Source organism: Lissotriton helveticus, chromosome 1_2, assembly GCF_964261635.1.
Source record: "Lissotriton helveticus chromosome 1_2, aLisHel1.1, whole genome shotgun sequence".
Taxonomy (NCBI): Eukaryota; Metazoa; Chordata; class Amphibia; order Caudata; family Salamandridae; genus Lissotriton; species Lissotriton helveticus.
Genome location: NC_136058.1, coordinates 424,224,543 through 424,251,864, shown reverse-complemented (window position 1 = coordinate 424,251,864; position 27,322 = coordinate 424,224,543). Strand labels below are relative to the sequence as shown.

General features: G+C 46.1%; 1 protein-coding gene across 1 annotated transcript in view; it reads left to right on the top strand.

Moving 5' to 3' along the window:
- Positions 1–27,322, top strand: part of LOC144804899 (NACHT, LRR and PYD domains-containing protein 3-like) — a 141,319-nt gene that overhangs the window by 65,147 nt on the left and 48,850 nt on the right. The window contains exon 3 of the mRNA XM_078671933.1: positions 2,194–3,877. Within this exon, the coding sequence (XP_078528059.1) occupies positions 2,194–3,877 (1,684 nt within the window). The remainder of the gene's footprint in view (positions 1–2,193; positions 3,878–27,322) is intronic.

The window sequence follows — 27,322 nt, the reverse complement described above, 5'->3', positions numbered from 1 at the left end:
TTCCCAGAAGCTTCCTCATGATTCCAAGCAGCCTTCTCATGATTCCCAGAAGCCTTCTCATGATTCCAAGAAGCCTCCTCATGATTCCCAGAACTTCCTCATGATTCCCAGAAGCCTTCTCATGATTCCCAGAAGCCTTCTCATGACTCCCAGAAGCCTTCTCATGATTCCCAGAAGCCTTCTCATGATTCCCAGAAGCCTCCTCATGCTTCCCAGAAGCCTGCTCATGATTCCCAGAAGCCTCCTCATGATTCCCAGAAGCCTCCTCATGATTCCCTGAAGCCTCCTCATGATTCCCAGAAGCCTCTTCGCTTTCCCAGAAGCCTCCTCGTGATTCCCAGAAGCCTTCTCATGATTCCCAGAAGCCTCCTCCTGATTCCCAGAAGCCTTCTTGTGATTCCCAGAAGCCTTCACATGACTTCCAGAAGCCTTCTCATGATTCCCAGAAGCCTCCTCATGATTCCCAGAAGCCTTCTCATGATTCCCAGAAGCTTTCACGTGACTTCCAGGAGCCTTCTCATGATTCCCAGAAGCCTCCTTATGATTCCCAGAAGCCTCCTCATGATTCCCAGAAGCCTTCTCATGATTCCCAGAAGCCTATTCATGATTCCCAGAAGCCTCCTCATGATTCCCAGAAGCCTCCTCATGATTCCCAGAAGCCTTCTCATGATCCCCAGAAGCCTCTTCATGATTCCCAGAAGCCTCCTCATGATTCCCAGAAGCCTTCTCATTATTCCCAGAAGCCTACTCATGATTCCTAGAAGCCTCCTCATGATTCTCAGAAGCCTTCTCATGATTCCCAGAAGCCTTCTCATGATTCCCAGAAGCCTTCTCATGATTTCCAGAAGCCTTCTCATGATTCCCAGAAGCCTCCTCATGATTCCCAGAAGCCTTCTCATGATTCCCAGAAGCCTCCTTATGATTTCAGAAGCCTCCTCATGATTCCTAGAAGCCTCCTCATGATTTCCTGAAGCCTCCTCATGATTCCTAGAAGCCTCCTCATGGTTCCCAGAAGCCTCCTCATGATTCCCAGAAGCCTCCTCAAGATTCCTAGAAGCCTTCTCATGATTTCCAGAAGCCTCCTCATGATTCCCAGAAGCCTCCTTATGATTTCAGAAGCCTCCTCATGATTCCTAGAAGCCTCCTCATGATTCCTAGAAGCCTCCTCATGATTCCCAGAAGCCTCCTCATGATTCCTAGAAGCCTTCTCATGATTCCCAAAAGCCTCCTTATGATTCACAGAAGCCTCCTCATGATTCCCAGAAGCCTCCTCATCATTCCTAGAAGCCTTCTCATGATTCCCAGAAGCCTTCTCATGATTTCCAGAAGCCTCCTCATGATTCCCAGAAGCCTCCTCATGATTCACAGAAACCTTTTCATGATTCCCAGAAGCCTCCTCATGATTGCCAGAAGCCTCCTCATGATTCCAAAAAGCCTCCTCATGATTCCCAGAAGCCTCCTCATGATTCCCAGAAGCCTTCTCATGATTCCCAGAAGCCTCCTCATGATTCCCAGAAGCCTCCTCATGATTGCCAGAAGCCTCCACATGATTCCCAGAAGCCTCCCCATGATTCCCAAAAGCCTCCTCATGATTCCCAGAAGCCTTCTCATTATTCCCAGAAGCCATCTCATGATTCATAGAAGCCTCCTCATGATTCTTAGAAGCCTTCTCATGATTCCCAGAAGCCTCCTCATGATTCCCAGAAGCCGTCTCATGATTCCCAGAAGCCTTCTCATGATTCCCAGAAGCCTCCTCATGATTCCCAGAAGCCTTCTCATGATTCCCAGAAGCCTCCCCATGATTCCCAGAAGCCTCCTTATGATTACCAGAAGCCTCCTCATGATTCCCAGAAGCCTCCTCACGATTCCCAGAAGCCTCCTCATGATTGCCGGCCTTGGAGCTCTCTCTCATTGGGCACCAAAGGCTGGGAATGTCCTCCCTCCTACACCTGCATCACTTGTAGAACAGTCACTTGAACATTGAATTGTTAAACGCTGACCTAGGATAGTTCTGCCTTTTATTTTCCGTCTGCTCTGTCTTTGCTGGCGCCAGGAGTTCCTTTGGGGCAGTAGTTTGCCATCTGTAAATTTCTAAACACAAAGAAACTGAAATATCCTTCTGCAAGTTGCTTTGCTGATGTTTATGAATTTGAATCTGTGTCCATGAGATGTTTACCATGTTCTGATTCTCAGATTTCAGGAGGAGATACATGGAGCATATTGTAGAGCATTGCAGACTGATAGAAGACAGGAACGCCCGGATGGGTGAGGCGGTTCCACTGCAGAAAAGATACACAAAGCTGCTGATTGTCCAGAACCCTCGCGACGAGGAGGAGCATCAGCATGAGGTCATGTCCCATGGATGGAGGCACACAGCGATGATGGACGGCCTGGCCCATTCCAAGCATTATATTCATCTAGACGCTCTCTTCGATTCCATGGAGGACGGGCACAGACCCAGGACCATAGTCCTGCAGGGTCCAGCGGGCATCGGGAAAACCATCACAGCCCAAAAACTCATGCTGGACTGGGCTCTAGGAGAGATCTACCAGGGACTGTTTGATTACATGTTCTACCTCAGCTGCAGAGAAATCAACCAAGTCACAAACAACAAAAGTGTCTTTGATGTGATTGGAGCCAGGTGCCCCGACAGGACGGTACCAGCGAGCGTGCTGCTGGCTGATCCCAGCAAGATACTGCTCATCCTTGATGGATTTGATGAGCTGAAGTTCTCTCTCTCCTTGAAGGAGGACCAGCACTGCAGGGATCCATGGCAGAAGAATCCTGTGGAAGTCACTCTGAGTAACCTGTTGAGAAGAAATATCCTGTCGGGCTGCTCCTTGATCATCACCACACGTCCAGCGGCTCTGGCACGGCTCAAGCTGTGCATAAAGGCTGATCTTTGCGCTGAGATAATGGGATTTACAGAAGAGGACAGGAGGTCGTACTTCAAGGGTTTCTTTGAGAATGATGAACAGGCATCGCGAGCCCTTGCCGTGGTGAAAGACAACGACACCCTGTACACCATGTGCTTCCTCCCCATCGTCTGCTGGATCGTGTGCACTGTCATGAAGCAGCAGCTGGACAGACGCCAGGACATTGCTAATTCTTCAAAGACCACAACATCGGTCTATTTGTTCTTCTTGTCCACTCTGTTGAGGGACCACAGTGGTGCTTCGGTACAGACCATGCAAAGGAGCCTGAAGAAGCTCTGCTCCCTGGCACTCAATGGCATCTTTGAGCAGCAAATCCTCTTCGATGAGGAGTACCTTACGCAGTCCGGCCTCGAAGTGTCAGACATCCCGTCGCTGTTTCTCAATCAGACTATCTTCCAGCAAGACATTGACGTCTACTCAGCCTACAGCTTCATCCACCTCAGCTTTCAGGAGTTTTTTGCTGCTCTGTTCTATATCCTTGACTTGGATGTAGGCACACCAAACCCTCAGAGAGATTTAAAGCAATTATTGAAGGAATATAGTGAGATGACAAAAGGCCATTTAATGCTAACAGTGCGATTCCTATGTGGCCTGATCAACAAGGACCAAGTGCGCCATCTAGAGAAATTCCTAGGGTGTAAAATATCTCACAGCGCCAGAGCTGGCCTGGTAGCGTGGCTTCAAGAGCCAAAAGAGAAATGGCTGCTACCTGATGTTCTCCACTGCTTGCATGAGTCTCAAGATAAAGAGATCACTTCCAGGGCCATGGACAATATTCAGAGCATTAAATTATACGATCCTAATATAGTCAATTGGAAAGCGATTTCATTTTGCTTAAAGCATTGCCAAGGAGACAAGACTCTCAAAATGTCAGACATATACTTCGGACCAAAAGCTCAAGAAATCATGAGGCCCGGGCTGATAAATTGCTCTACTCTCAGGTATGTGCCTCTGTATGTTACCCATAAATGTTTTATGTGTAGGTATGTGGCTCTATGTATTACATATAAATGTTCAACCTATGTAGTATTTGTGTAACACACTCCTAGCCAGAGAGAGTGGGGGCGGTACAGAGTCAAAGACAGAGATACAATCAACATTCATTTTTGTGCCTCTTTGTGTTAAACCTCAGACTCTACATTCAGGTTTGTGTCTCTTTGTGTTAAACCTACAGACTCTACATTCAGGTTTGTGTCTCTTTGTGTTAAACCTCAGGCTCTACATTCAGGTTTGTGCCTCTTTGTGTTAAACCCACAGACTCTACATTCAGGTTTGTGTCTCTTTGTGTTAAACCCTCAGACTCTACATTCAGGGTTGTGTCTCTTTGTGTTAAACCCCCAGACTCTACATTCAGGTTTGTGTCTCTTTTTGTTAAACCTACAGACTCTACATTCAGGTTTGTGTCTCTTTGTGTTAAACCTACAGACTCTACATTCAGGTTTGTGTCTCTTTGTGTTAAACCTACAGACTCTACATTCATTTCTGTGCCTCTTTGTGTTAAACCATCAGACTCTACATTCATTGTTGTGTCTCTTTATGTTAAACCTACAGACTCTACATTGAGGTTTGTGTCTCTTTTTGTTAAACCTACAGACTCTACATTCAGGTTTGTGTCTATTTGTGTTAAACCTACAGAACTCTACATTCAGGTTTGTGCCTCTTTGTGTTAAACCTACAGACTCTACATTCAGGTTTGTACCTCTCTGTGTTAAACCTTCAGACTCTACATTCAGGTTTGTGTCTCTTTGTGTTAAACCTACAGACTCTACATTCAGGTTTGTGTCTCTTTGTGTTAAACATACAGACTCTACATTCAGGTTTGTGCCTCTTTGTGTTAAACCTACAGACTCTACATTCAGGTTTGTGTCTCTTTTTGTTAAACCTACAGACTCTACATTCAGGTTTGTGTCTCTTTGTGTTAAACCCCCAGACTCTACATTCAGGTTTGTGTCTCTTTGTGTTAAACCTACAGACTCTACATTCAGGTTTGTGCCTCTTTGTGTTAAACCTTCAGACTCTACATTCATTGTTGTGTCTCTTTATGTTAAACCTACAGACTCTACATTCAGGGTTGTGTCTCTTTGTGTTAAACCTTCAGACTCTACATTCAGGTTTGTGCCTCTTTACGTTAAACCTACAGACTCTACATTCAGGTTCGTGTCTCTTTGTGTTAAACCTCAGACTCTACATTCATTTTTGTGTCTCTTTGTGTTAAACCCACAGACTCTACATTCAGGTTTGTGTCTCTTTGTGTTAAACCCACAGACTCTACATTCAGGTTTGTGTCTCTTTGTGTTAAACCCACAGACTCTACATTTAGGTGTGTGTCTCTTTTTGTTAAACCCCCAGAATCTACATTCAGGTTTGTGTCTCTTTGTGTTAAACCCCCAGACTCTACATTCAGGTTCGTGTCTCTTTGTATTAAACCTCAGACTCTACATTCAGGTTTGTGTCTCTTTGTGTTAAACCTACAGGCTCTACATTCAGGGTTGTGCCTCTTTACTTTAAACCTACAGACTCTACATTCAGGTTCGTGTCTCTTTGTGTTAAACCTCAGACTCTACATTCAGGTTTGTGTCTCTTTGTGTTAAACCTAGAGACTCTACATTTAGGTTTGTGTCTCTTTCTGTTAAACCCACAGACTCTACATTCAGGTTTGTGCCTCTTTGTGTTAAACTTCAGACTCTACATTCAGGTTTGTGCCTGTGTTTGTTCCGTATTCTATGCTGTGGAGAAGGGATCTTATTGATAAGTACCCCTTTCAAACCCTGTTAGAGGGGCCACGGAACAAGAAGGGGCCCCCTGGCTTCAGCCTTTGAGGGTGGGATTGTTTCCCTGTGATGCCCCGGGTCTATTCAAAAGTGGTTCTACAAACTGAGTCAACTGCAACCCCGTCAGCACTTGACTCTCCATGGTAGTTCTGGTGACAAGTCTCAGGCTCTCCGTTGAGGTAGGTGTGGGTGCTTGAAGCTCAGAACTAAAAAATCAGCCAACAGCACAATAACTTACTACCCAACCCAGTGCTTTACTTTGATGAAGAAAAGGTACTTTAAGACACATATAAAAGCTAATATTACACACAACAGGTGCAATTACTTTCCTTGCACTTGGCTTACTGTGCTTGTAAGGCCCTCGGCTTCCTTCCTCCTTTTCCATGATGTCCCTCCTTCATTGTACTAAACAGGTCCCCCTCTCAGGTTTGCATTCCAAGGTTGGTATCAAGGTCCGGTTGCAGATTACCCCTTGCAAACATTTATGCACTCAGTTATTCCAAAATGCTCCCTGTTTCTTAGTTCTCACCCTAGCAGTGTTACTTCGGTCCTTTCTAATCAGTCAGTGGGGGCCTGCAGCATGCTTCCTTCTTGCACCCTCTTGTGGTAGGGGACAGTGGTGTAACAAAAGCCCCCGCAGGACCACATGGTGCGTGGGTTCCTGAGCTCTGGGGGTCCCCCTCCCACACTGGCAGGTCCGTGGCATAAGAACTCCGACTGGATCCAGAGCATAGGTGGCCTACTACATGTACTTTGCAGGGGACCCCCTCAAGTTTCTTTGCGCCATTGGTAGGAGACACCCAGCTGGAGAACCCTCCTCCAATCAGCATGGCCGCAGCCGGTGCAGAGGACTTGGCCTCCCAGACTGCTCACAGGCGATCAGCTTCTGACATGATGCAGGCCTCTGGTGCTTGACAAACCACGCTCAGGGCTTCAGTATGTCGGGGTCGGGCTGTGGAGTCCCACTCTGCGTGGCTCAGACTCACTCATACTTACAGCGCTTAGACTCAATAAAGTAAGATCATTCTCAAGCTCCTTCACTGCAAATGTTCCCAGAATCTGAAACTCCCTCAGAGCTGCACACAACCCCTTCATGGTTGGGTTAAGCACTTGATAAAACACATACAAATGTTTGTTCTCAATAGACCTGACTAATAACGCCTCAAAAAAGGACAACAGCAGACATTTGTCAGGGGTATTCAGACATGTAAGATTTCCATTTACAGGATTACCACCTGTTGTAAATTTCTTCAAACACACAAAAACCACCATTAACACCAGCATTTAACCACCATTAATAGATCCAGTACTACTACCATTATTACCACCACCTTTACCATTATCAATACTCACACCAGCACCATTACTACCAGCATTTAACCACCATTAATAGATCCAGTACTACTGCCATTATTACCACCACCTTTACCATTATCAATACTCACACCAGCACCATTAACACCAGCATTTAACCACCATTAATAGAACCAGTACTACTACCATTATTACCACCACCTTTACCATTATCAATACTCACACCACCACCATTACCACCAGCATTTGACCACCATTAATAGAACCAGTACTACTACCATTATTACCACCACCTTTACCATTATCAATACTCACACCAGCACCATTACCTCCACCACAATTACCACCAACACATCATCTTGTGCATTTCTCCGTTTGTATGCTTTACCCCACAAAGGCCAGATCATTTTAGCTTTCACAATGTTTGCTATTTTTGTTTTCACTTCTGCACTTGAAATAAATAAATGTATGTGTTACCCAGGTGCACACCTAGGTGGAGATGGTTGAATGATGCTCACAAACATGAATATTCTTTGGTCAACAATATTCACAGGGAGTTCCACCCAACAATACCTACAAACCCATTAGACAACTTGGTTTGTGAAATGGTGATTCTAACACACTGGGAGAATTTCTGCACTTGTTAATGTGCATTGCCACTGAAAATGCATTCAGTTCAGGTTTGGAAACACTATGCTTTCCTAAACTGAGCTTAGGCATGTCAAACAGTTGGCAAATCAGGCTCAAGATGTTATGTTATTTTATGCTATGCTATGTTACTTGGATTTATAGAGCACACTTACACCGGAAGGTCTAATGATGCTGAGGCTCAAACACTGGTATTAATCGAGAAGATCACACACTACGGATAGGTCGAAGAAAGTAAAGCTTGTAGCCTTTCCCTAAACAGTGAGAGTGAAGGAATGAGTCTAAGAAAACGCAGTGGGTGAACAGCAGGCACAAAAATGGATCTTCCACCTGGTCCAGCTCTTTAAACCGAGGCTTATGGAGAATATTTGTGTTAGAAGAGCAGTCGCTGTGGAGTGGTATGAAATGGACTGTCCTTTCGTGGTCGAGCCAATACAGTGCGTGCACTGTTAGGTGATCTGTTGCATCTGTTTTGTGGAGTCTGACTCCTCCCACGATTTGGATTGGCTTCTTAATGTGTTATTTAAAAATTGTAGCCACCGATTGCCTAATGGTTGGTGTATGTCCTATCTTTTCAGAAAAGTTCACTCCCATGAGGTATTACTGCAGTTATTACCGAGCACATAATCACCCTGCAACCGTAAAAGCCGTTTAATCCTTTGAGTAAAAATGAAAAGACTTGTGTGTTGGGATCAGTCCCTCCTCTGTTTTTTAGACGCTTAGTGCTTTGCTGGGGCAGGGAGCTTTTTGCTGTGTTCAGTTAACAGGTCACTCCGGGGCTGAAGGCTTCCAGCAGCAAATGGCTCCTGCGGCCATGTCTTGTGTGTATATGGCTTTGGGGAAGGCAGCGGGGCTCTCTTTTTGGCAATCCAAGTCTCGTGGATTTTGAGACTTGATTGCTGGGAGGTGGTATTTAGGGGGAGTTGCTGGTCATTTGTTTTTTCTCTGTTGGTTCCCGTTGGTGCTGGTGCTTTCTGCCTTAGCCATGGAGGAAGAGGATTCCGCCCCAGTGCCTGCCGGATCTCTTTCTAAGATGAATAATGTGCAGGACCTGCGTGAGGATGACCTGTTCTAGGTCAGATTTGCAGGATTTGATTAATTCTGCTGTTCAAGCTGCGCTTCTGGAGCCTTCTGCCAAGAAATCTAAAGGGGAGGAGGATGAGGACATGGACAATTCTCCTAAGGGGAAATATATCCAGGGTAAAGCTTTTGTGGACATGTTGGCCCATATTCATGGGGTCTTGAGGTTTGATCCTAAGCCTTTGGTGGATGATAGGTTTTACTCCCAATATAGTACCTCATTGGTGGATGACTTGCCTTAACATAATGTCATTAAGGATATTCTGCCTAAGGAATGGTTTGGGGGTTTCTCTCTTTCTTCCTACTCCTATCTTGGTGCAGATGGAGTTCTTGGAGCAGTTTCTGTCTGATGTAACTTTTAATAAGCTGTGGGTCTTTTCCTCGGATGCCGGGGCAGCGGTGGCTGGTTGGCGGTCTCAGTGGACCAAGCCTTGGCGTTTTGAGACCGCTCAGAAGGCCTTGATTCATAAACTGCCTTATGATGGTCCCCGGCTTTTTGGGGATGATTTGAACACGATGGTGCAGCGGTCTGTGGAGTAGAAGAAGTTGTTGAAGCCTTTTCAAAGTGTGCAGAAGAAGAAATACTTTTTTCATAAGCAGGGCATTCAGAAAGTTCTCTTCTCTTCTCAGTCCTTTCGTGGTCAGACCCATGGTCGGGAGAGGGGCTAGATTCCATTACATGTCCCGACAGCAGCAGCAGCCTCAAGGTGCTGAGAAAAAGGGACTATGCCAAGGTGGGGGCTCGGGTCCGTTGGTTTCTGGATCATTGGTAAAGTCTGATTTCTGACCAGTGGGTTCTGTTGGTCATTGGTCACGGGTACAGTAATGTTCTTAAATGAAACAGAAACACACATGGAAGTTAATACAGAGGTTTATTCTTAACACCTCATCCATCAGCCACCGAGGAGTAACTGACACATAAGACATGATCTGGATTCCAAGTTCCATGTTCTATAGAACCTAGATCCCAGGGAAGAGAGAAAGAATGACACCACACATCTCCCTTCCAATAATGAAGTGAACATGAGATACAATATAAGATATAACTATAAGCAAGATTTTACAAAGGAAAGTTGTTGGACGTGGCCCATCTGGCAGGTCCGCCCCTGAAGTTTTTATGGTATATGTAACCTGAGGAGGGTGATTTCCCCTCTGAGTGAGTGTGAGGAGAGAGCGACCTACCCTTCCATAGGAATGCATGGGGAATGGATGAGTCCTCGGTAGTTCCCGATGCGTAGGGTGTGCAGGGTCAAGTCTGGTATGTATGAACTCGTGAGATTGAATGCTGCGCAACGGTATATGAGGTATGAGTGTGTCTAGTGTAGAAGTCCCCCTTTTGGAAGTTGGCATATTTGTGGAATATGTGCCTGGCGTATGATTGGCCGGGGCTGGCTGGTGAGCCTGGCTCCCAGGATCTGGGAGGGTCTGCCCCGGTGGTGAATGGAGTGTTTAGCATACTGATGTGAGGGGAGGAGTGAGCCTGGGTCTGCTTGTGGATTGACTGTCTGGTTTGAGTGTCATGAATGAGGCTGGGTTTTCCCCAGACAATGCTGGCTCCACCCCCTGGGGTGCGGCTGATGTTCCTAGCCTGGCCAGTGTAAAGAATCCCCCCATAACCAGTTCCAGCTGGTTCTCCCCCTGCCTGCCCCTTCAGACCAAGAATGTGTGTATAAAAAGGGTGCTGTGACACTCTGGACTTGTTCTTGTTCTCAACTTGAATCTACCCGGAGCTGCTGCTGCTGGGGCTCAGGGGTGGCGTGCCTCCCTGGGCCCTGCCCTACTCCTGGACTGAGGAAGGCCCTTTCCCCTTCCTGGCGCTGCTGGGCCCCCCCTGAGGTCCTGGACTACCGATGGACTTTGATAACCCGCATCTAGCGCTGGGGGAGCGCTGTCCCTTCTGCCCAGCGCCTGGAAGCGCTGTTCCCTGCCCCCTACCGCTTTGGGGTGCTTCACTCCTGCACGATCGCTGGTAGCGCTATATTCAACAAGCCGGTGCTCACCCGGCGTCTGCACCGTGCTACCAAGATTCGACACCCCCCAGCGAGTGCCTACCTCGCTTTATTCCCTGCCCTTGTGCCTTACGAGGGAGCCCACTCCTCGTCGATTTCCCCCGAGTTCACCGCCGCCGCCCGGGACTCTAGTGATGTCATCCCCGGGCCGCGCTGGTATTGGCTGCCGGCCCGGGATTCCCCACTAGCGTCCTCCCCCAGGCCGCGCCGTGATTGGCTGCCGGCCTAAGAGAAGGAGAGAGGCCGGCCGAAGAAGGACGACGAAGCAGGAGCGGCGGGAGCCCACTCCGCGCTCCTGCGATACCCCCGTGAAGCTGCTGACCTTCCCCGGGGCTCCCGAGAGAGAGAGAGCCCCGGAGCACAAGGAGAAGGCTGGCGCAGCAAAGGAGACCGGCGCACCAGACCCGGTGAGTGCTGCGGCCAGCAATGGAGAGGAGGGGCGTCGGGACACGTTGTCGGTGTCCGCCCCTCCCCTCGAGTGAATCCCTGGTTGTGCCCTGAGGCCCGTGAGGCCTCCCACGAAGCCGAGTCCCCCGAGGGGGACTCCGCCTGCCCTACTAATGGTCTGAGCCCGGCGAGGCTCCCCCTTGGGCCCCCCTTACCTCTGAGCCCGGCGAGGCTCCCCCTGGGGCCCCCCTTACCTCTGAGCCCGGCGAGGCTCCCCCTTTGGCCCCCTTTACCTCCGAGCCCGGCGAGGCTCCGCCTTGGGCCCCCTTCATCTCTCGAGCCCTGTGAGGCTCCACCTGTGGCCCCCCCTCAACCCCAGAGCCCGAGAGGCTCCACCGTGCCAATGCCCCCTCGTTCTCGAGCCCGAGTGGCTCCACCAGTTGGCACTCCTTGTCCCCAGGGTCGGCGAGGCCCACACGATGTCCCTCAGTTGCCCAGCACTTAGTGGGCAACTGCTACGTTTAGGTTTGCCCCGGGCTCCCTGCCATGAACATCGAGACTTCTGGGCCCCTTGCCCCAGAAAGGCCGCTGGCCTGTGGATGGCTATGGACTAAGACTAAGGTGATCCCTACAAGTATTCTATGTTGCACCTCTACCGGTGCTCCTGTATGTTGTGTACCTTGACCTCCTTCACCCCCCTCTGAATGCCAGATGTCCCCTGTATGTGATTCCTGGCAGTGGTCCCTTGGGCCTGTGCAGTACCTTCTTCCCTGTAGCCCCTGCCCGTGCCCCTGGCACCTTGTACAATGTATGTTCCTATGTGTCCTGCTTAATACAAAGACTATTTTTATATATATATCCGGTGTGGAGTTCCTTTTGTGGGAGGCCGGGGATGTTGTTGTTGGTGGGTGCGTGCGCAAATGCTTCACATGTCCTCCGAGATAGGCCTGGCTGCCCGCGCCGCGTTACCCAGAGGGCGAGCAGGGGTCGACTTTTCATAGGAGTGGCGGTCTCTGACTGGCTGTGGCGCAAGCCCTGGCCGGCCGGGGGTCCCATTTCCTACAAAAGTCATGAATTAACATAAACTCTCATTAACAGTCTTTCATATAAACAGGTGCCAAAGTCTTCCGATCACTACCTCTCGAACAAGACTTAGGTAACTCATCTGAACAACTAGGCAAATCAATGCACAACTTATTCATTTCAGAATTGGACTACAGGAGTCTTCACACGTACCAGATCACCCACCTTTACATGTACTTATTTCACCTTTTTCCTTTTATCAAAATAAAATGTGTTTTTAAGCTGTAGATTTTCCGCTCTTTTTCTCCAAACACCAATGCTATTATCTTTTACACCTTTACCCCAAGTCATCCAACCTGGACACACTCCTGTGTTAGGCGTTATGCCTTTAAATAAATCAAAAGGCGATTTGCTAGTAGAGGTGTGAGGGGTGAATCGATGCGCTGGAATACATTTTTGTAACTCATCCTTCCAATTCAAGGAATTAATCTTGGATAATTGAATGTTTTCTTCTATAACCCTGTTGAATCTTTCAACTGCTCCACTTCCTTCTGGATGATAAACAGAACATTTTTTATGAATAATGCCACAAGTTAAAAGAAAATCATTCATTTATCCAGAGCATAACTGATCGCCATTGTCCGATAAGAGAGTTTTTGGAAACCTTCTCTCTTAAAAATATCTTGAAAAAAAGAGATGACACAACTAGAGGTAACATCTGATACACACACAGGGCCCGATGTAGGTAAATATCATTTACCGACTCTAGAATACCGAATATCACCGATTCGGTATTCTAGATTCGGTAAATGAGATTTAGGAAATAATTCGGTAAGTTTTACCAAATCGTTATGATTCGGTAATTACCAAATCTGTATTTACCGATTCGGTAATTGCCATTGATTCCTATGGGCCTTGAGGCCCATAGGAATCAATGTCAATTGCTGAATCGGTAAATACCGATTTGGTAAAATGACCGAATTGTCAAGGGGGACAGGGTGTCACTTTGACACCCTGTTGCACCCCTGATTCTGGCTTGTGTACCATGTGGCACACATACATGCCCTAAGGGCATGTATGTGTGTCACATGGCACAGGTGTACATGCACAGATGTGCATGTGCACAGGAATTTGTTATTTACCACAAAATAGTATTTTGTGGTAAATAATGAATTCTTAACCCCTTCGCTGCGGCGGCAATTCCGCCGCAGCGCTAGGGGGGAGGGGGGGGGGGCAGAGCGGCGCTCGCATGCTCATGACGGAGCGGATCCGTCATGGCCCCCCGCTCAATGGAACGTCCAGCGCAGGCGCGGAATTCGCGCCTCGCAGGCACGCCGAGCGGGCCATGACAGAACCGTTCCGTCATGAGCACAGCTCAACCGAGGCTCATGACGGAGCGGCTCCGTCATGAGCATGGAAAAGGTTAAGGGCCCGTGGCACTGTTTTCAGTGCCACCTACATCTAGATTTACCGATTCGGTATTTTACCGAATCAGTAACTTTACCGAATCGGTAAATATTAGGCCCCCTACATTTAAAAAAACAAATACCGGTCTGTAACGGCCGAAATCGGCCGTTACCGACCGGTATTTGGTGTCCTACATCGGGCCCAAAATCTCAACCCATCTGGAATAAAGATCAATCAAATCAATCAAATAAGGTGTACAATGTTCACCATTAAGGGGTCCAACTTTATCAATAGCAATATCTTCCCAAAGATCATTGGGAAGTCTTCGACAAACCATAGGCGCAGTGAGAGTGATAATTACCTTATCACTGATCTTACATTGTAAACACTCTGTAACCTCACGCTCAATTTCCAAATCCATAGCAGGCCACCAGAAACAAGCTCTCAATATTTCCTTTGTTTTCACAATTCCTAAGTGATCCTGATGCGCCTCCTCCATTATTTCTTTCTTAGAGATGAAGGAGGAACCAGTTTAGTCCCTCTCAGCAACATTTCTTTGTCTAAAGATAACTCATCAACAACTGTTCGGCAATTTTTTGGCAAGGAATCATCATTTAAAACTTGTATTTGAATCATATTCATAACTTTCAACAACTCACTATCCTTTTGAACTTCCTCTTTCCACTCATTCCCTTTTTATGACACCTGAGGTTATTTCACAAACACTGATTTTCTCTTCCAAGAAATCATCCACGAACTGTTCATCTTCTACATCACAAACCAATCGAGAGAGGCAATCAGCTGAAACATTATCAACACCAGGGAGATGTTCTACACCAAAATTAAAATCCTGAAGACCCTCAACCCATCGTCTTATAAGAGAGGAAATTAAATCAAGTCCCTTCTTTGTAAAAATTTCTTTTAACGGTTTGTGGTCTGAACATACCTTAAAATAAGTTCCCCAAACAAAGTTTCTAAACTTATTAAGTGCCCAGTAGATAGCCAACGCCTCCTTCTCAATTACATAGTAATTTAATTCTGCCCCACGTAAGCTCCTTGATGCACATGCACTCAAATGTTCTTCCCCATCTCTAGTTTGTTTTAAAATGGCACCTAACCCTTTCGAGCTTGCATCAGTCACCACAGTAGTTTCTCCATCTGGAATAAATGCTTGTAAACTGGGTGCATTTTTTTTTTCTTTTAACTCCACAAATTCCTTTTGACAGTCATTCGACCAAATAAACTCTTTATTTTTTACAAGCAACTGTCTCATGTTACTTAATTTGCTGCCAAATTTCCCATAACACTCAATCATTCCAAAGAAGGAGACAACTTCCTCTTTAGATTTTGGAGTTGCTAAATTGAGAATGGTATCATCCAATTCTTTCTTGGGAATAATACCTGATGCTGTGATGCAATGACCTAAATAGTTAACCTGTTCTACAGAAAACTTACATTTCTCAAATTGTAGCGTGAGACCTTCTTTTTCAAGTTTCCCAAGTACCAATCTCACATACATGTCATGTTCCTGTTGACACAAACCAAATATCAATATGTCATCTTGATAACATTTAAATTTTTTAACACCTTTTAAAATTGTGGACATACTCCTTTGAAAGACTGATGCAGCAGACACAAGACCAAACAGCATTCTTTTATATTTGAAAGCAGCCATGGGAGTGATGAACGCCATTAAGTCTTGTGAGTCCTGCATCAGTTCAATTTGGTGATAGGCCTATGGGAAATCCAACATTGAAAAAAATTTGCACAACTCAAAGTAGACATTAGTTCCTCAATGTTAGGCAAGGGAAATTTGTCAACAACCACCTCCTCATTAAGGGACCTCAAGTCCACACAAAGTCTTATATCACCATTGGGTTTGTTCATGACAACAACTGGTGCTAACCACGCAGAAGCTTCCACAGGAGAAATTACTTCTTGTTTGAATAACTTATCAAGCTCCTGTTCCACCTTTTCTTGTAGGGCCATGGGAATCCTTTTCACTTTGGCCACGGATGGTGTAGCTCTATTTTTAAGTTTGATGCAATGTTTATAACCCTTTAAGCAACCTAATTAATGTTTTAACCAACCCGGAAATTCAGACACAAAGTGATTTATTTTACCTTCAATCTTCTGAATCTGAACTTGAGGTTATGCATTAGGATTCAATGAAACCCCCCAACAAGCATTGATGTGGCCAGCCAAGTAAACTATCTCCTATTCTTGAGACATACATTTTCCCAACAATTAATTTCCTTTCCATATCTACACAAGCATTAAAATACCCCAACATACTAATGGGTTGACCACCATAACCACCTGGTTTTACATCCATCTTACATAGATTATTTTTGTGTTGAAACCATTTTCAGAATATATATTTTGAAATTAAGTTAAGATGTGAGCATGAGTCAAATTTCATCTCAAGATTGATACCATCAACATTAACACTTTCTATGGGATGATTGTTGCATTCACTGTCACCAATTTGACAAATTATTTCTTATATGTCCTTATTTTGAAATTTCTTTTGTTTAGATCTACAAACCATGCCACAACCATGACATGCAAAACTCAAAGCAGGGCATGATTTTGAATTAGCTTTGTGTATAACCCTTTAAGCAACCTAATTAATTTTTTAACAAACCCGGAAATTCAGACACAAAGTGATTTATTTTACCTTCAATCTTCTGAATCTGAACTTGAGGTTATGCATTAGGATTCAATGTAACCCCCAACAAGCGTTGATGTGGCCAGCCAAGTAAACTATCTCCTAGTAGCTTGTGAATCATAAGTGCCAGGGAGAAATTGATGGAGCTTAACTGCTTGAGTTGAATGTGACAGAAATGATTTACGCCAGTCAAGAGCAGTATGGTGAATGCCAAGTCCAGCCACTTTATCTAAGAGGATTGCAGGATCAACTGTATTGAATGCTGCTGATAGGTCCAATAATATCTGGACACAAGTGGAGTGGCTGTCGATGCCGGACCCGTCCGGCCACTTTATCTAAGAGGATTGCATGATCAACTGTATTGAATGCTGCTGATAGGTCCAATAATATCTGGACCCAGGTGGAGTGGCTGTCGCTGTCGGTCACGTCCGGCCACTTTATTTAAGAGGATTGCATGATCAACTGTATCGAATGCTGCTGATAGGTCCAATAATATCAGGACCCAGGTGGAGTGGCTGGCGCTGTCGGTCACGCCCGGCACTTTATCTAAGAGGATTGCACGATCAACTGTATTGAATGCTGCTGATAGGTCCAATAATATCTGGACACAGGTGGAGTGGCTGTCGCTGTCGGACACCTCTGGCCACTTTATCTAAGAGGATTGCATGATCAACTGTATCGATTGCTGCTGATAGGTCTAATAATATCTGGACACAGGTGGAGTGGCTGTCGCTGTCGGTCACGTCCGGCCACTTTATCTAGGAGGATTGCATGATCAACTGTATCGAATGCTGCTGATAGGTCCAATAATATCTGGACACAGGTGGAGTGGCTGTTGCTGTCGGACACATCTGGCCACTTTATCTAAGAAGATTGCATGATCAACTGTATCGAATGCTGCTGATAGGTCCAATAATATCTGGACCCAGGTGGAGTGGCTGTCGCTGTCGGACATATCCGGCCACTTTATTTAAGATGATTACATGATCAACTGGATCGAATGCTGCTGATAGGTCCAATAATATCTGGACACAGGTGGAGTGGCTGTCGGTCACGTCCGGCCACTTTATCTAGGAGGATTGCATGATCAACTGTATCGAATTCTGCTGTTAGGTCCAAAAATATCTGGACACAGGTGGAGTGGCTGTCGCTGTCGGTCACGTCTGGCCACTTTATCTAAGAGGATTGCATGATCAACTGTATCGAATGCTGCTGATAGGTCCAATAATATCTGGACACAGGTGGAGTGGCTGTCGCTGTCGGTCACGCCCGGCCACTTTATCTAAGAGGATTGCATGATCAACTGGATCGAATGCTGCTGATAGGTCCAATAATCTCTGGACCCAGGTGGAGTGGCTGTCGCTGTCGGTCACGTCCGGCCACTTTATCTAAGAGGATTGCATGATCAACTGTATCGAATGCTGCTGATAGGTCCAATAATATCAGGACCCAGGTGGAGTGGCTGGCGCTGTCGGTCACGCCTGGCCACTTTATCTAAGAGGATTGTACGATCAACTGTATTGAATGCTGCTGATAGGTCCAATAATATCTGGACACAGGTGGAGTGGCTGTCGCTGTCGGACACGTCTGGCCACTTTATCTAAGAGGATTGCATGATCAACTGTATCGAATGCTGCTGATAGCTCTAATAATATCTGGACACAGGTGGAGTGGCTGTTGCTGTCGGTCACGTCCGGCCACTTTATCTAAGAGGATTGCATGATCAACTGTATCGAATGCTGCTGATAGGTCCAATAATATCTGGACACAGGTGGAGTGGCTGTCGCTGTCGGACACATCTGGCCACTTTATCTAAGAAGATTGCATGATCAACTGTATCGAATGCTGCTGATAGGTCCAATAATATCTGGACCCAGGTGGAGTGGCTGTCGCTGTCGGTCACGTCCGGCCACTTTATTTAAGAGGATTACATGATCAACTGGATCGAATGCTGCTGATAGGTCCAATAATATCTGGACACAGGTGGAGTGGCTGTCGGTCACGTCCGGCCACTTTATCTAAGAGGATTGCATGATCAACTATATTGAATGCTGCTGTTAGGTCCAATAATATCTGAACACAGGTGGAGTGGCTGTCTCTTTTGGTAACGTCCGGCCACTTTATCGAAGAGGATTGTGTGATCAACTGTATCGAATGTTGCTGATAGGCCCAATATTATCTGGACACAGGTGGAGTGGCTGTCGCTGTCGGTCACGTCCGGCCACTTTATCTAAGAGGATTGCATGATCAACTGTATCGAATGCTGCTGATAGGTCCAATAATATCTGGACACGGAAGGAGTGGCTGTCAGCAGCCTTCAGTAAGTCATCTTGTACGACTGTAAGTGCAGCTTCTTGCCCTCTGTTGAAAACAACTTGCAAGTTCTTCAAAACTTTGAGGGGTTAAAAAATATTGCATATTTGAGAAGTAGCAATGCTTTCCGTAATTTTAGCCATCACCAGCAGAAGAGTGATAGGATGATCATGGTTGGAATCCAAATGACACAAGTTTGCTCTTTGGTCCAACAATGCCTTGTTGAAGCAGACCAGGGCTAGCTCTGGTCTTTTAGGACAATGAGATGATGTCACACAACCCCTTCTTGTTGGAAAGAATATTTTGTGTAATTCATGCACTGGGATTGGAACCAAAGACTTACGTTTATTTATTTATTATTATTAAACCTACCAGATCCAGACCATTCTGCATACTCGACATATGGGGGAGTTTAGGGTGCAGTGGTTTGCATGCTTCCCATGCCCTCTATCCCCTGCAAACCCCAAATGTCGACAAATATGCACACATTTATCTCACATTTCTGTGAGTAAAACTTCTCAAATCTCCAGGGAGCCACAAATTTCTTACTACACAGCATTCCCCTGGTCTTGCACTAAAAATCGCTCAAAGCACATTCAACTTACATCTCAAACTCTTACTTAACGTGGCCAACAATAGTACAGGACATCTAACCTGGGCTTCTATTGGAATTCTATAACTCATATTATCAAGCCCATTATCGCTGTTTTAGTGGCAGTTTTGTGCCGATAAAACAGCGATAATTTTAACAAGCTTCCTTGCTAATATGCCCCTAAGTTCTATAAATGCATTACACTTTGCAATGCTAATAAGATCTAACTGAAACAATTGCGAGGTCTATTGCTTTTCTAACGCTTGTTTTTCTTTACTAAGAGATTGAAAAAAACATCTCCCTATGCAGAATAACCCTCTATTGGTTTATTCATTCGTAAACGCATATTTTAAAAATATATGTATTATGTATTGAAACTGTTTCCAGAGCAGCAGCTGATTCTCAGACACTGTTCTCCGAGGCGCAGCCATTTCACGAAGGCTCTTGGGGCCCGATTCACAGAACTAACTTAAGACAAAATCCTAAACTTACTCATTTCGGTATTCACAGAAGTTAGGGGTCTTAACTTTACTACTCCTAAACTAAGAAAAAGCTTAACTTTAAGACTTTCTGTATTCACAGGAGGCATTTAGGAGTCCTAAAGTTAGGACTCCTAACTTCTGTGAATACCGAAATAAGTTTGGGCCCGATGTAGATAATTCCTATTTACCTACTCTTAAATACCGAATCATACCGATTCGGTATTTAAGAGTAGGTAAATAGGAAGGGGGCAGATGTAGCCTTGATTCCTATGGGCCTTGAAGCCCATAGGAATCAATGGTAAATACTGATTCGGTATTTACCGAATCGGTAAATACCGAATCCTGCAAGGGTGTCACTTTGACACCCTGTAGCACCCCAATTCCAGGCATGTGTGCCATGTGGCACACATACATGCCCTAAGGGCATGTCTGTGTGTCACATGGCACAGGTGTACATGCACAGATGTGCATGTACACCTGATTTCGGTATTTTACCACCCAATTGTATTGGGTGATAAAATACCGAATTCTGAAGGCCTGTAGCACTGTAAACAGTGCTACCTACATCTGGGATTTACCGAATCGGTAAAATTACCGATTCGGTATTTTACAGAATCGGTAAATTTACTGATTCGGTAAATTTACCGATTCTGTAAAATAATGGCCTCTACATCTCAATCACCAAATACAGGTCGGTAACGGCCGAATTCGGCCGTTACCGACCGATATTTGGTGACCTACATCGGGCCCTAAGTGCCTTCTGTGAATACCAAAGTGAGTAAGTACCTTCTGTGAATACCAAAATGGTAGTAAGTTTAGGATTTTGCCCTAAGTTAGTTCTGCGAATCGGTCCTTTGGAGTTTGAGAGAATCCGACAGATATTTTGTCTCCTTCTAATGTCTGGTGTCTTGAGGCTTTGATGTGATACTGAGCTGTGCACCAGACTACTGTCCAGGGCTGTTTCATAAGGGACGGACACTATAGTAGGAACATATGGGAAAACAGAAATAAGGACGACTTTTAATCATAACCTGAACATGTGGAATAAAAAAGGTGCAGCTTTAATTAATAGAAATACATTCATCCAGGCTTGTTTTCCATTGATTGCAATATAATACACGTTTTATAGAAACCAATTTAGTAGACAGAAAGATGTTTATGTATGAAATGAATAAAGTGGTGTTTATGTCCCTCTGTGGTGAACACAATAGGTGTGTGTAAGTACCATCTTGACAAACCCTGTGCATGTGTGCAGTGTTTTAGAAAGGCTCCTGCGGATTGGTTTTGCCATTTGAATCCCTTTCTGTCAATGTGTCTTAAAATGTTAAATATCTAGATACCATTGACCAGAATGTGCTGACACTTTGAGGTCGCAGCACTTCATTGGATAATGTGCCGCATAATGTATATTTCTCTGTTGCATAATGTCCCTCTCTTCTGCAACAATACTCCTTCAGCCCTACCCTGTCATCTCATCCTTCACGGTGAGATAAGCCCAGAGGTGCTGGTGCATGCCTTCCAAGGAACACAACTGTCTGTGCCTCAGACATGTTTGATAACATTGTCATATCTGAGAATCCCCTGAAGGCATGCCATGCACTTGAGGTCTCACAGGTGTGTTGTAGACAGAGTTCAGTGTCTGGGCACAGATGTGGCAAGGTTGGTGAGTTCCACGGTGTGGGGGTGACCGGTCAGTGGACAGTTTCATTGAGAGGTGCCCCAGCGTGTCACTCGCCATTGAAATCAACGCTCCTCAAGCAAGTGAGCGTCAAATGTATAAGTTTGGACTACGTCACCTGCTCCCACCTAGAGTTTATAATACCCAGGGGCATATCAGCAAGTGTCAGCGATAATCATCACTGGCCGCGTCTAGCGTGCAAAATCCTAACGCTGCCTAACGCCGGATTCTATCGCCTGGTCAGCGCAATATTTACAACGCGCATCGCCAAGGCGTTAGAAATCCCTGCAATAGCGGCGATAAGCAGGAAATATCGCTGGATTACCAGAGATATAACAAAGCGTTAGGGAAAACATTGTAAATAGAGAGAAGTGGACTTAGCATGATGATCCACCTCCCATGCAACATGCAGCTAAGTCAGGAAATTAGCAGGCGTAAGGAACCGGCGATATACCCGGTTATCGCTACTTTTATTGACGCTAGGCAGGTTAGCGATTTCCTAGTAAATAGGGAGAAGCTGTGTTAGCGATTATTCCCACTGAATTTCAGTCGGGAATGCCTACCTCACATCTCATTATCAATGCAAGGTGAGGCGCAAAAAAAATGGGCACAAAGGCATGGATTCACGAGTTATCGTGTCCATGCTGAAAGGGCGATAGAATTATTGCGGCTTTTCGTCCGAAAGCGGACACTAGAGCGGGGATAATTCTACCGCCTTGCCTTGTTAATATGCCCCCCAGTTTGGTTGAAGTTCAGACTGAGCGATATGTTTATGAGGGAGAAGTTTATTCACCTAGGTCCCATTCTTGGGCTGATTTCAACCCACATCAAGGAAACGTGGCTTAGGAAGAAATGCAAACAATCTATTCAACACGATATTCAATCATGTTTCAAAAGAATACTAGCCAAATGTGTGTTTCTATCTTCTCTTTTCATCTCCACTCTACATGCTTTGGTACATTATGAAACCTCTATTGTTAATGCCCTGCAGCGGTCTGGGTGCAACCAGAGCGCCACAGATTTACATTGTGGTTGGTGCCCTGGAGAATAGTGACTTGTGTATTTTTAGTGCTATGAAGTCCCAGCCTGTGACAGAAAGCACTGTGAATATTTGTCATTATTTTAAACTTGCATTACACACAGTGCAATATAGACTGCTACAAAATGCACAACAATTTTTAAGATATAATGCTGCTTCCAAAATAGAGATTTTAGTTATACCCAGACAGTAGATAATGCAATTTTTTCATATAACTGTCCCTTGAAAGCACACACTTCACAGCTGGTAACTCTCTTGCACCACCACTCAAGAAGAGTAAATCTTTGTCATCACTAACTTTCGTATGATTTCATCAACCAAAGCTAGTACCGGCTTCCAAGCACCCTTTACATTTGCAGATGAACAAGTTGCACTTTTGCATTTCTTTCGGGCAGCAGGCACCCTGGCAAGAAGGCTTGTTTATTATTTAGCTGTCTGCCAGCCTTCAGTTTCACAGCACAGGGGACTCCCTAAGTGGCACTTCAGCTGAAGCATTTAACTTGTCAGAATGAATCGTCCTTGGACAGTTGTCTTTTCACAAAAAGTAGGGGAACGGTTATTCATCCAAAAACAAAGAATGGGCACCTCTTGCCTCTCCGATCGAACCCACTTTGACGTCTGCAGTAGACAACTTAAAGGAATTGAGTTCACAAATAGAACTCATGTTTAGAAATAGCTCAATTTCTATTGTTATCAGAAAGCTTTTAAACAATGGTGGTGTCTCCATCCACGAAGTGCCCATTATTTATTTATTTATTTATTTAAAACATTTGTATAGCGCGGCTGACACCTTGCAGGTTTCCTGGCGCTTAGCAAATACTCTAGACTAAGGGGAACTGGCGGAAGAGAGCAGCTAAGGGTTAGGTATTTTAAGGGAATAACCAGGTTTTGATATGTTTCCGAAAGGGGAGGAGTTGTGGGATTTGACGGATTTCGAGAGGCATACTGTTCCACAGCTTAGCCGCTGCGACTCGGAAAGATCTGCCCCCCGTCCTGACCTTGTTATATCTGGGAATAGTTACCAGGCAGGCAGAGGCAGAGCGTAGGGTTCTGGTGGGGGTATACCAAGTAAACATGGCCTGCAGAGGTTTGGGTCCAACTCCGTGGAGCGCTTTAAAAACGAGGCAAAGAGTCTTGAACGCCACTCGTTGCCTGAGTGGGAGCCAATGTAGCTCGGCTAAGGCCGCTGTGGCTGAGGATCTTCTGGTCCAACCCAGAACTAACTTCGCTGCGGCCGACTGAACTCTTTGGAGTCGGTACAGTAGAGCAACTGAGGACTCGAGTAGCAGCGCGTTGCAGTAGTCCAGGCGGCTGAGAATGGTGCACCTGACTATCTGCTCTCGGGCTTGTACTGGGAGGAGTGGCATAATTTTGCGCAGGGAGCGCAGGAGAGCTGAGCAGGTTCCCACAGTTTTTGCAACTTGTGTTTCTGTGCTCAGTTTATTATTCAGTGTGGCCCCAAGGTTGCGGACTGACGTGACTGGCAGAGGTTTATCTGGTGTTTCCGGAGGCCAAAAATCGCAGGGGAACTGGCGAGGTATTCGACTTCCCGCACAATACAGCACCTCCGTTTTAGAAGAGTTGAACTGCAAGGAGTTCTTGTGCAACCACCCAGCCGTCTCCCTTAGGCAGTCATGAAAGGCTGCAAGGGGGGTAGAGTCTTCTCCCTCCCAGGAGAAGATGAGCTGGGTGTCGTCCGCATAATTAATTGTTTTGAGTCCATGGGCCTTTATTAACGTGATCAGGGGTTTTAGGTACACGTTAAAAAGGATGGGGCTGATGGAGGAGCCCTGAGGGACCCCGTGGGGGACATGGGAGAAGGTGGATTGAAAAGGGGGGAGGGACACAGCCTGCCTCCTGTCCCATAGATAGGAGTGGAACCATAGCAAGGCTGTGCCCTCCACCCCAGCCTCACAGAGTCTCTCCAACAGGATCCCATGGTTAACCGTATCAAATGCGGCAGACAGGTCCAGTAGGATCAAGGCTACTGCCTGGCCCCTGTCTGCCCGCATACGAAGGTCCTCCATGGCTGTCAGGACAGCTGTTTCAGTCCCGTGGGCAGGGCGAAAACCAAATTGGAAATCGTCCAGGATTTGATTTTGCTCCAGATGGGCGGAGAGACAGGCGCTAACCCAACGTTCGGCAATCTTTGCCCATCACCCGGTACCAGTTAGTTCCATCTACTTCACTGATCATGTCCTCATATTTCCAGGTCCATTTTATTAAGTGCTGTTGACCTCTTGCGTAATGATGGGATAAATCCATGGCAATTTTTTAGAGGTCAAGTATTGTTCCATACTTTAAAGAAACAGTTTTGATTTCTCTGCCTCAGGGTCAATTCTTGATCGTGGCAGGAATAGGAACCCTATAAACATGGTGGAACTTGTGTCATGAATGTGCAGACTGGAACTTGTATATTTTCAGTAGTCACATTAGGAGTGGTCGGAGTTTTTCAGGGGCATAGTCACCATTTATTGTAAAAGACTGACCTCGTTTTACAGTGGCGTTCTTTTTCGTGGGTGGCGCAGTCAGAAAGGATGTTGACCAGCCATTGTAGATGGGGCATCTGGTCATGTGCCATTCCCATCAGGCCCAAGCGATTGGTCTTGATCATTGTAAAGCAACGATAGCCCCACCCCCAGAAACACCACCTACCTCTATGTTCACCATGAGGCTAAATGTGTGGAGGTCGTCGAAGGCCACAGGACACCTGCATTTTTGGGGGATTCTTCCGCAAAAATTCAGTTTTAAATCGAACCTGAAGACTCTGATTGTGAGGAGAAGTTAAAAGTCAAACACTACCAGGCTTATAACCATTAGGGTTTTATGGGTGTATCAGCACATTTTAGCTGATGAACTGTGTTAGATTTGGGGGTCTCTAGTTGGCACAGGTAGGTACTTGTGACAAATAGGGACCCTTGCCTCTAGTCAGGGTAAGGGGGATTACACACCTAAAATAACCCCTGCTCACCACTTGGTAGCTTGGCATGAGCAGACAGGCTTATCACAGAGGCTGTGTGTAAAGCATTTGTTAACACATACAGTAATCAAGTGTCGTCACTACAGATGGACACCACACAGGTTTTATATCAAAAATAGGTATTCTTTATATAGACATCACAAGACCACAAACAACAAAAATCCACAATACTGTACTTAAAATGGTAGAATTAGCTTAGTTCTCTTTAGATCTTGAAATGCGACACTTTGAGTCAATGTACCTTAAGATGCGACACGCAGGGCAACAAAAGTGTTGCAAGAAAGGTGATGCGGTAGCCCCTGACACGCAAGGACGGTGATGCGTCGAAGATCTGGTGCAAAGAATTCAAGATGGCGCGACAGCGGCAGTTCGGCGACACACTTCTTGTTCTTGTTCTCGAGTCGCGCTTCCAGCTCCTTGCGACAAGCAAGTCCCCACAAAGTCTAGCAAAATGCAGGCACTTCCAGGGAACACTTGGGAAGCCTGTGGGTGAAGCCTGTTGTCCCTGAGAATTCAGCAAGAGGCAAGCTCTGTTCCACGCCCTTGGAGATCCTTCACAAGTTGAGATAAAGCACACATAGTTCCTTTCTCCTTTCTTTGGCAGTCAGGAAACCACTGCAGGCCAATCCCCCAAGCAGCACTTCAGCTTAGGGATAGTCTCCCCTCAGTCTCTCTGGTTCCACTCCTCAGCAAAGGTTTCTTTTTGTCCAAAGTGATCAAATTCTCTGGGGTTTGGGTCCCCTCTTTTATACACAGTTTCTCTTTGTTCTCTGAATGCAGAGATGACTTTGCCTAATACAAACCAGTTCAGGTTAGTCCTAGAGCACTCTGTTTACATGACTCCTTCTTTCCCTTCAAATTGTCGGGCAGGGACATCAGATGCACCACAGGGTGTGGAGCCAGTACTGTGGGGGGCAGGCACAACCCTAATCAGGTCCCAGGTGCAACTCCTCCCATCCATCTACATGCAGATCTTTCTATTCAGCCTTGTGCTGACTCACCCTGTCTCCTAGAGTCCCCCTGCCCCTGTCACTCAAACTCCAGACAAGGAATACACAACCTAGCAGAGGCAGCATTGGATGGTTAGACACGAAAATACCTAATTTCTAAAAGTGGTATTTTCAAACACAGTATGTTAAAACCAACTTCACTAAAAGATGTATTTTATCATTCTGAGTCAGCTAGTATTATAAGATGTAATAATAAACTGCCCATTCTGGCCTATGAGTAACAGGTAGTCTTGCAATAGTGAAAAACGCAAATGGCTGTAATTCACTATTAGGACATGCCACACACACCAGGGCATGTCCTACCTTATACCTACAATGCACCCTGCCCTTGGGCCTACCATAGGGATGTCTGATATTAAGAAAAGGGAAGGTTTAGGGACTGGCAAGTGGGTGCACTTGTCAATCAATCAATCAATCAATCAATCAATCAGTGCATTTGTAGAGCGTGCTACTCACCCACGAGGGTCTCAAGGCGCTGAAGGGAGGAGGGGTGCTGTTACTGCTCGAATAGCCAGGTCTTGAGGTGTCTCTTGAAGGTGAGGTGGTCCTGGGCCAGTTGTAGGTGTGCAGGGAGGGAGTTCCATGGCCAGGTAGGAGAACGATCTTCCTCCGGTTGTGTTTCTGCGGATCCGTGCGACGGTGGCAAGGGCGAGGCTGGAGGAGCGGAGCTGACGGGTGGGAGTGTAGAACGAAAGGCGGTTGTTGAGGTATTCGGGGCCCATGTCGTGTAGATCTTTGTGTTCATGGGTGAGGAGCCTGAAAGTGATCCTCTTACTGACGGGGAGCCAGTGCAGGTTTTTCAGGTGGGAGGTTATGTGGCTGTTGTGGGGGATGTCGAGGATGAGACGTGCGGAGGCGTTCTGTATGCTCTGAAGTCGTTTCTGAAGTTTGGCTGTGGTTCCTGCGTATAGGGCGTTCCCGTAGTCCAGGCGGCTGGTGACGAGGGCCTGGGTGACCGTCTTTCTGGTTTCGGTGGGGATCC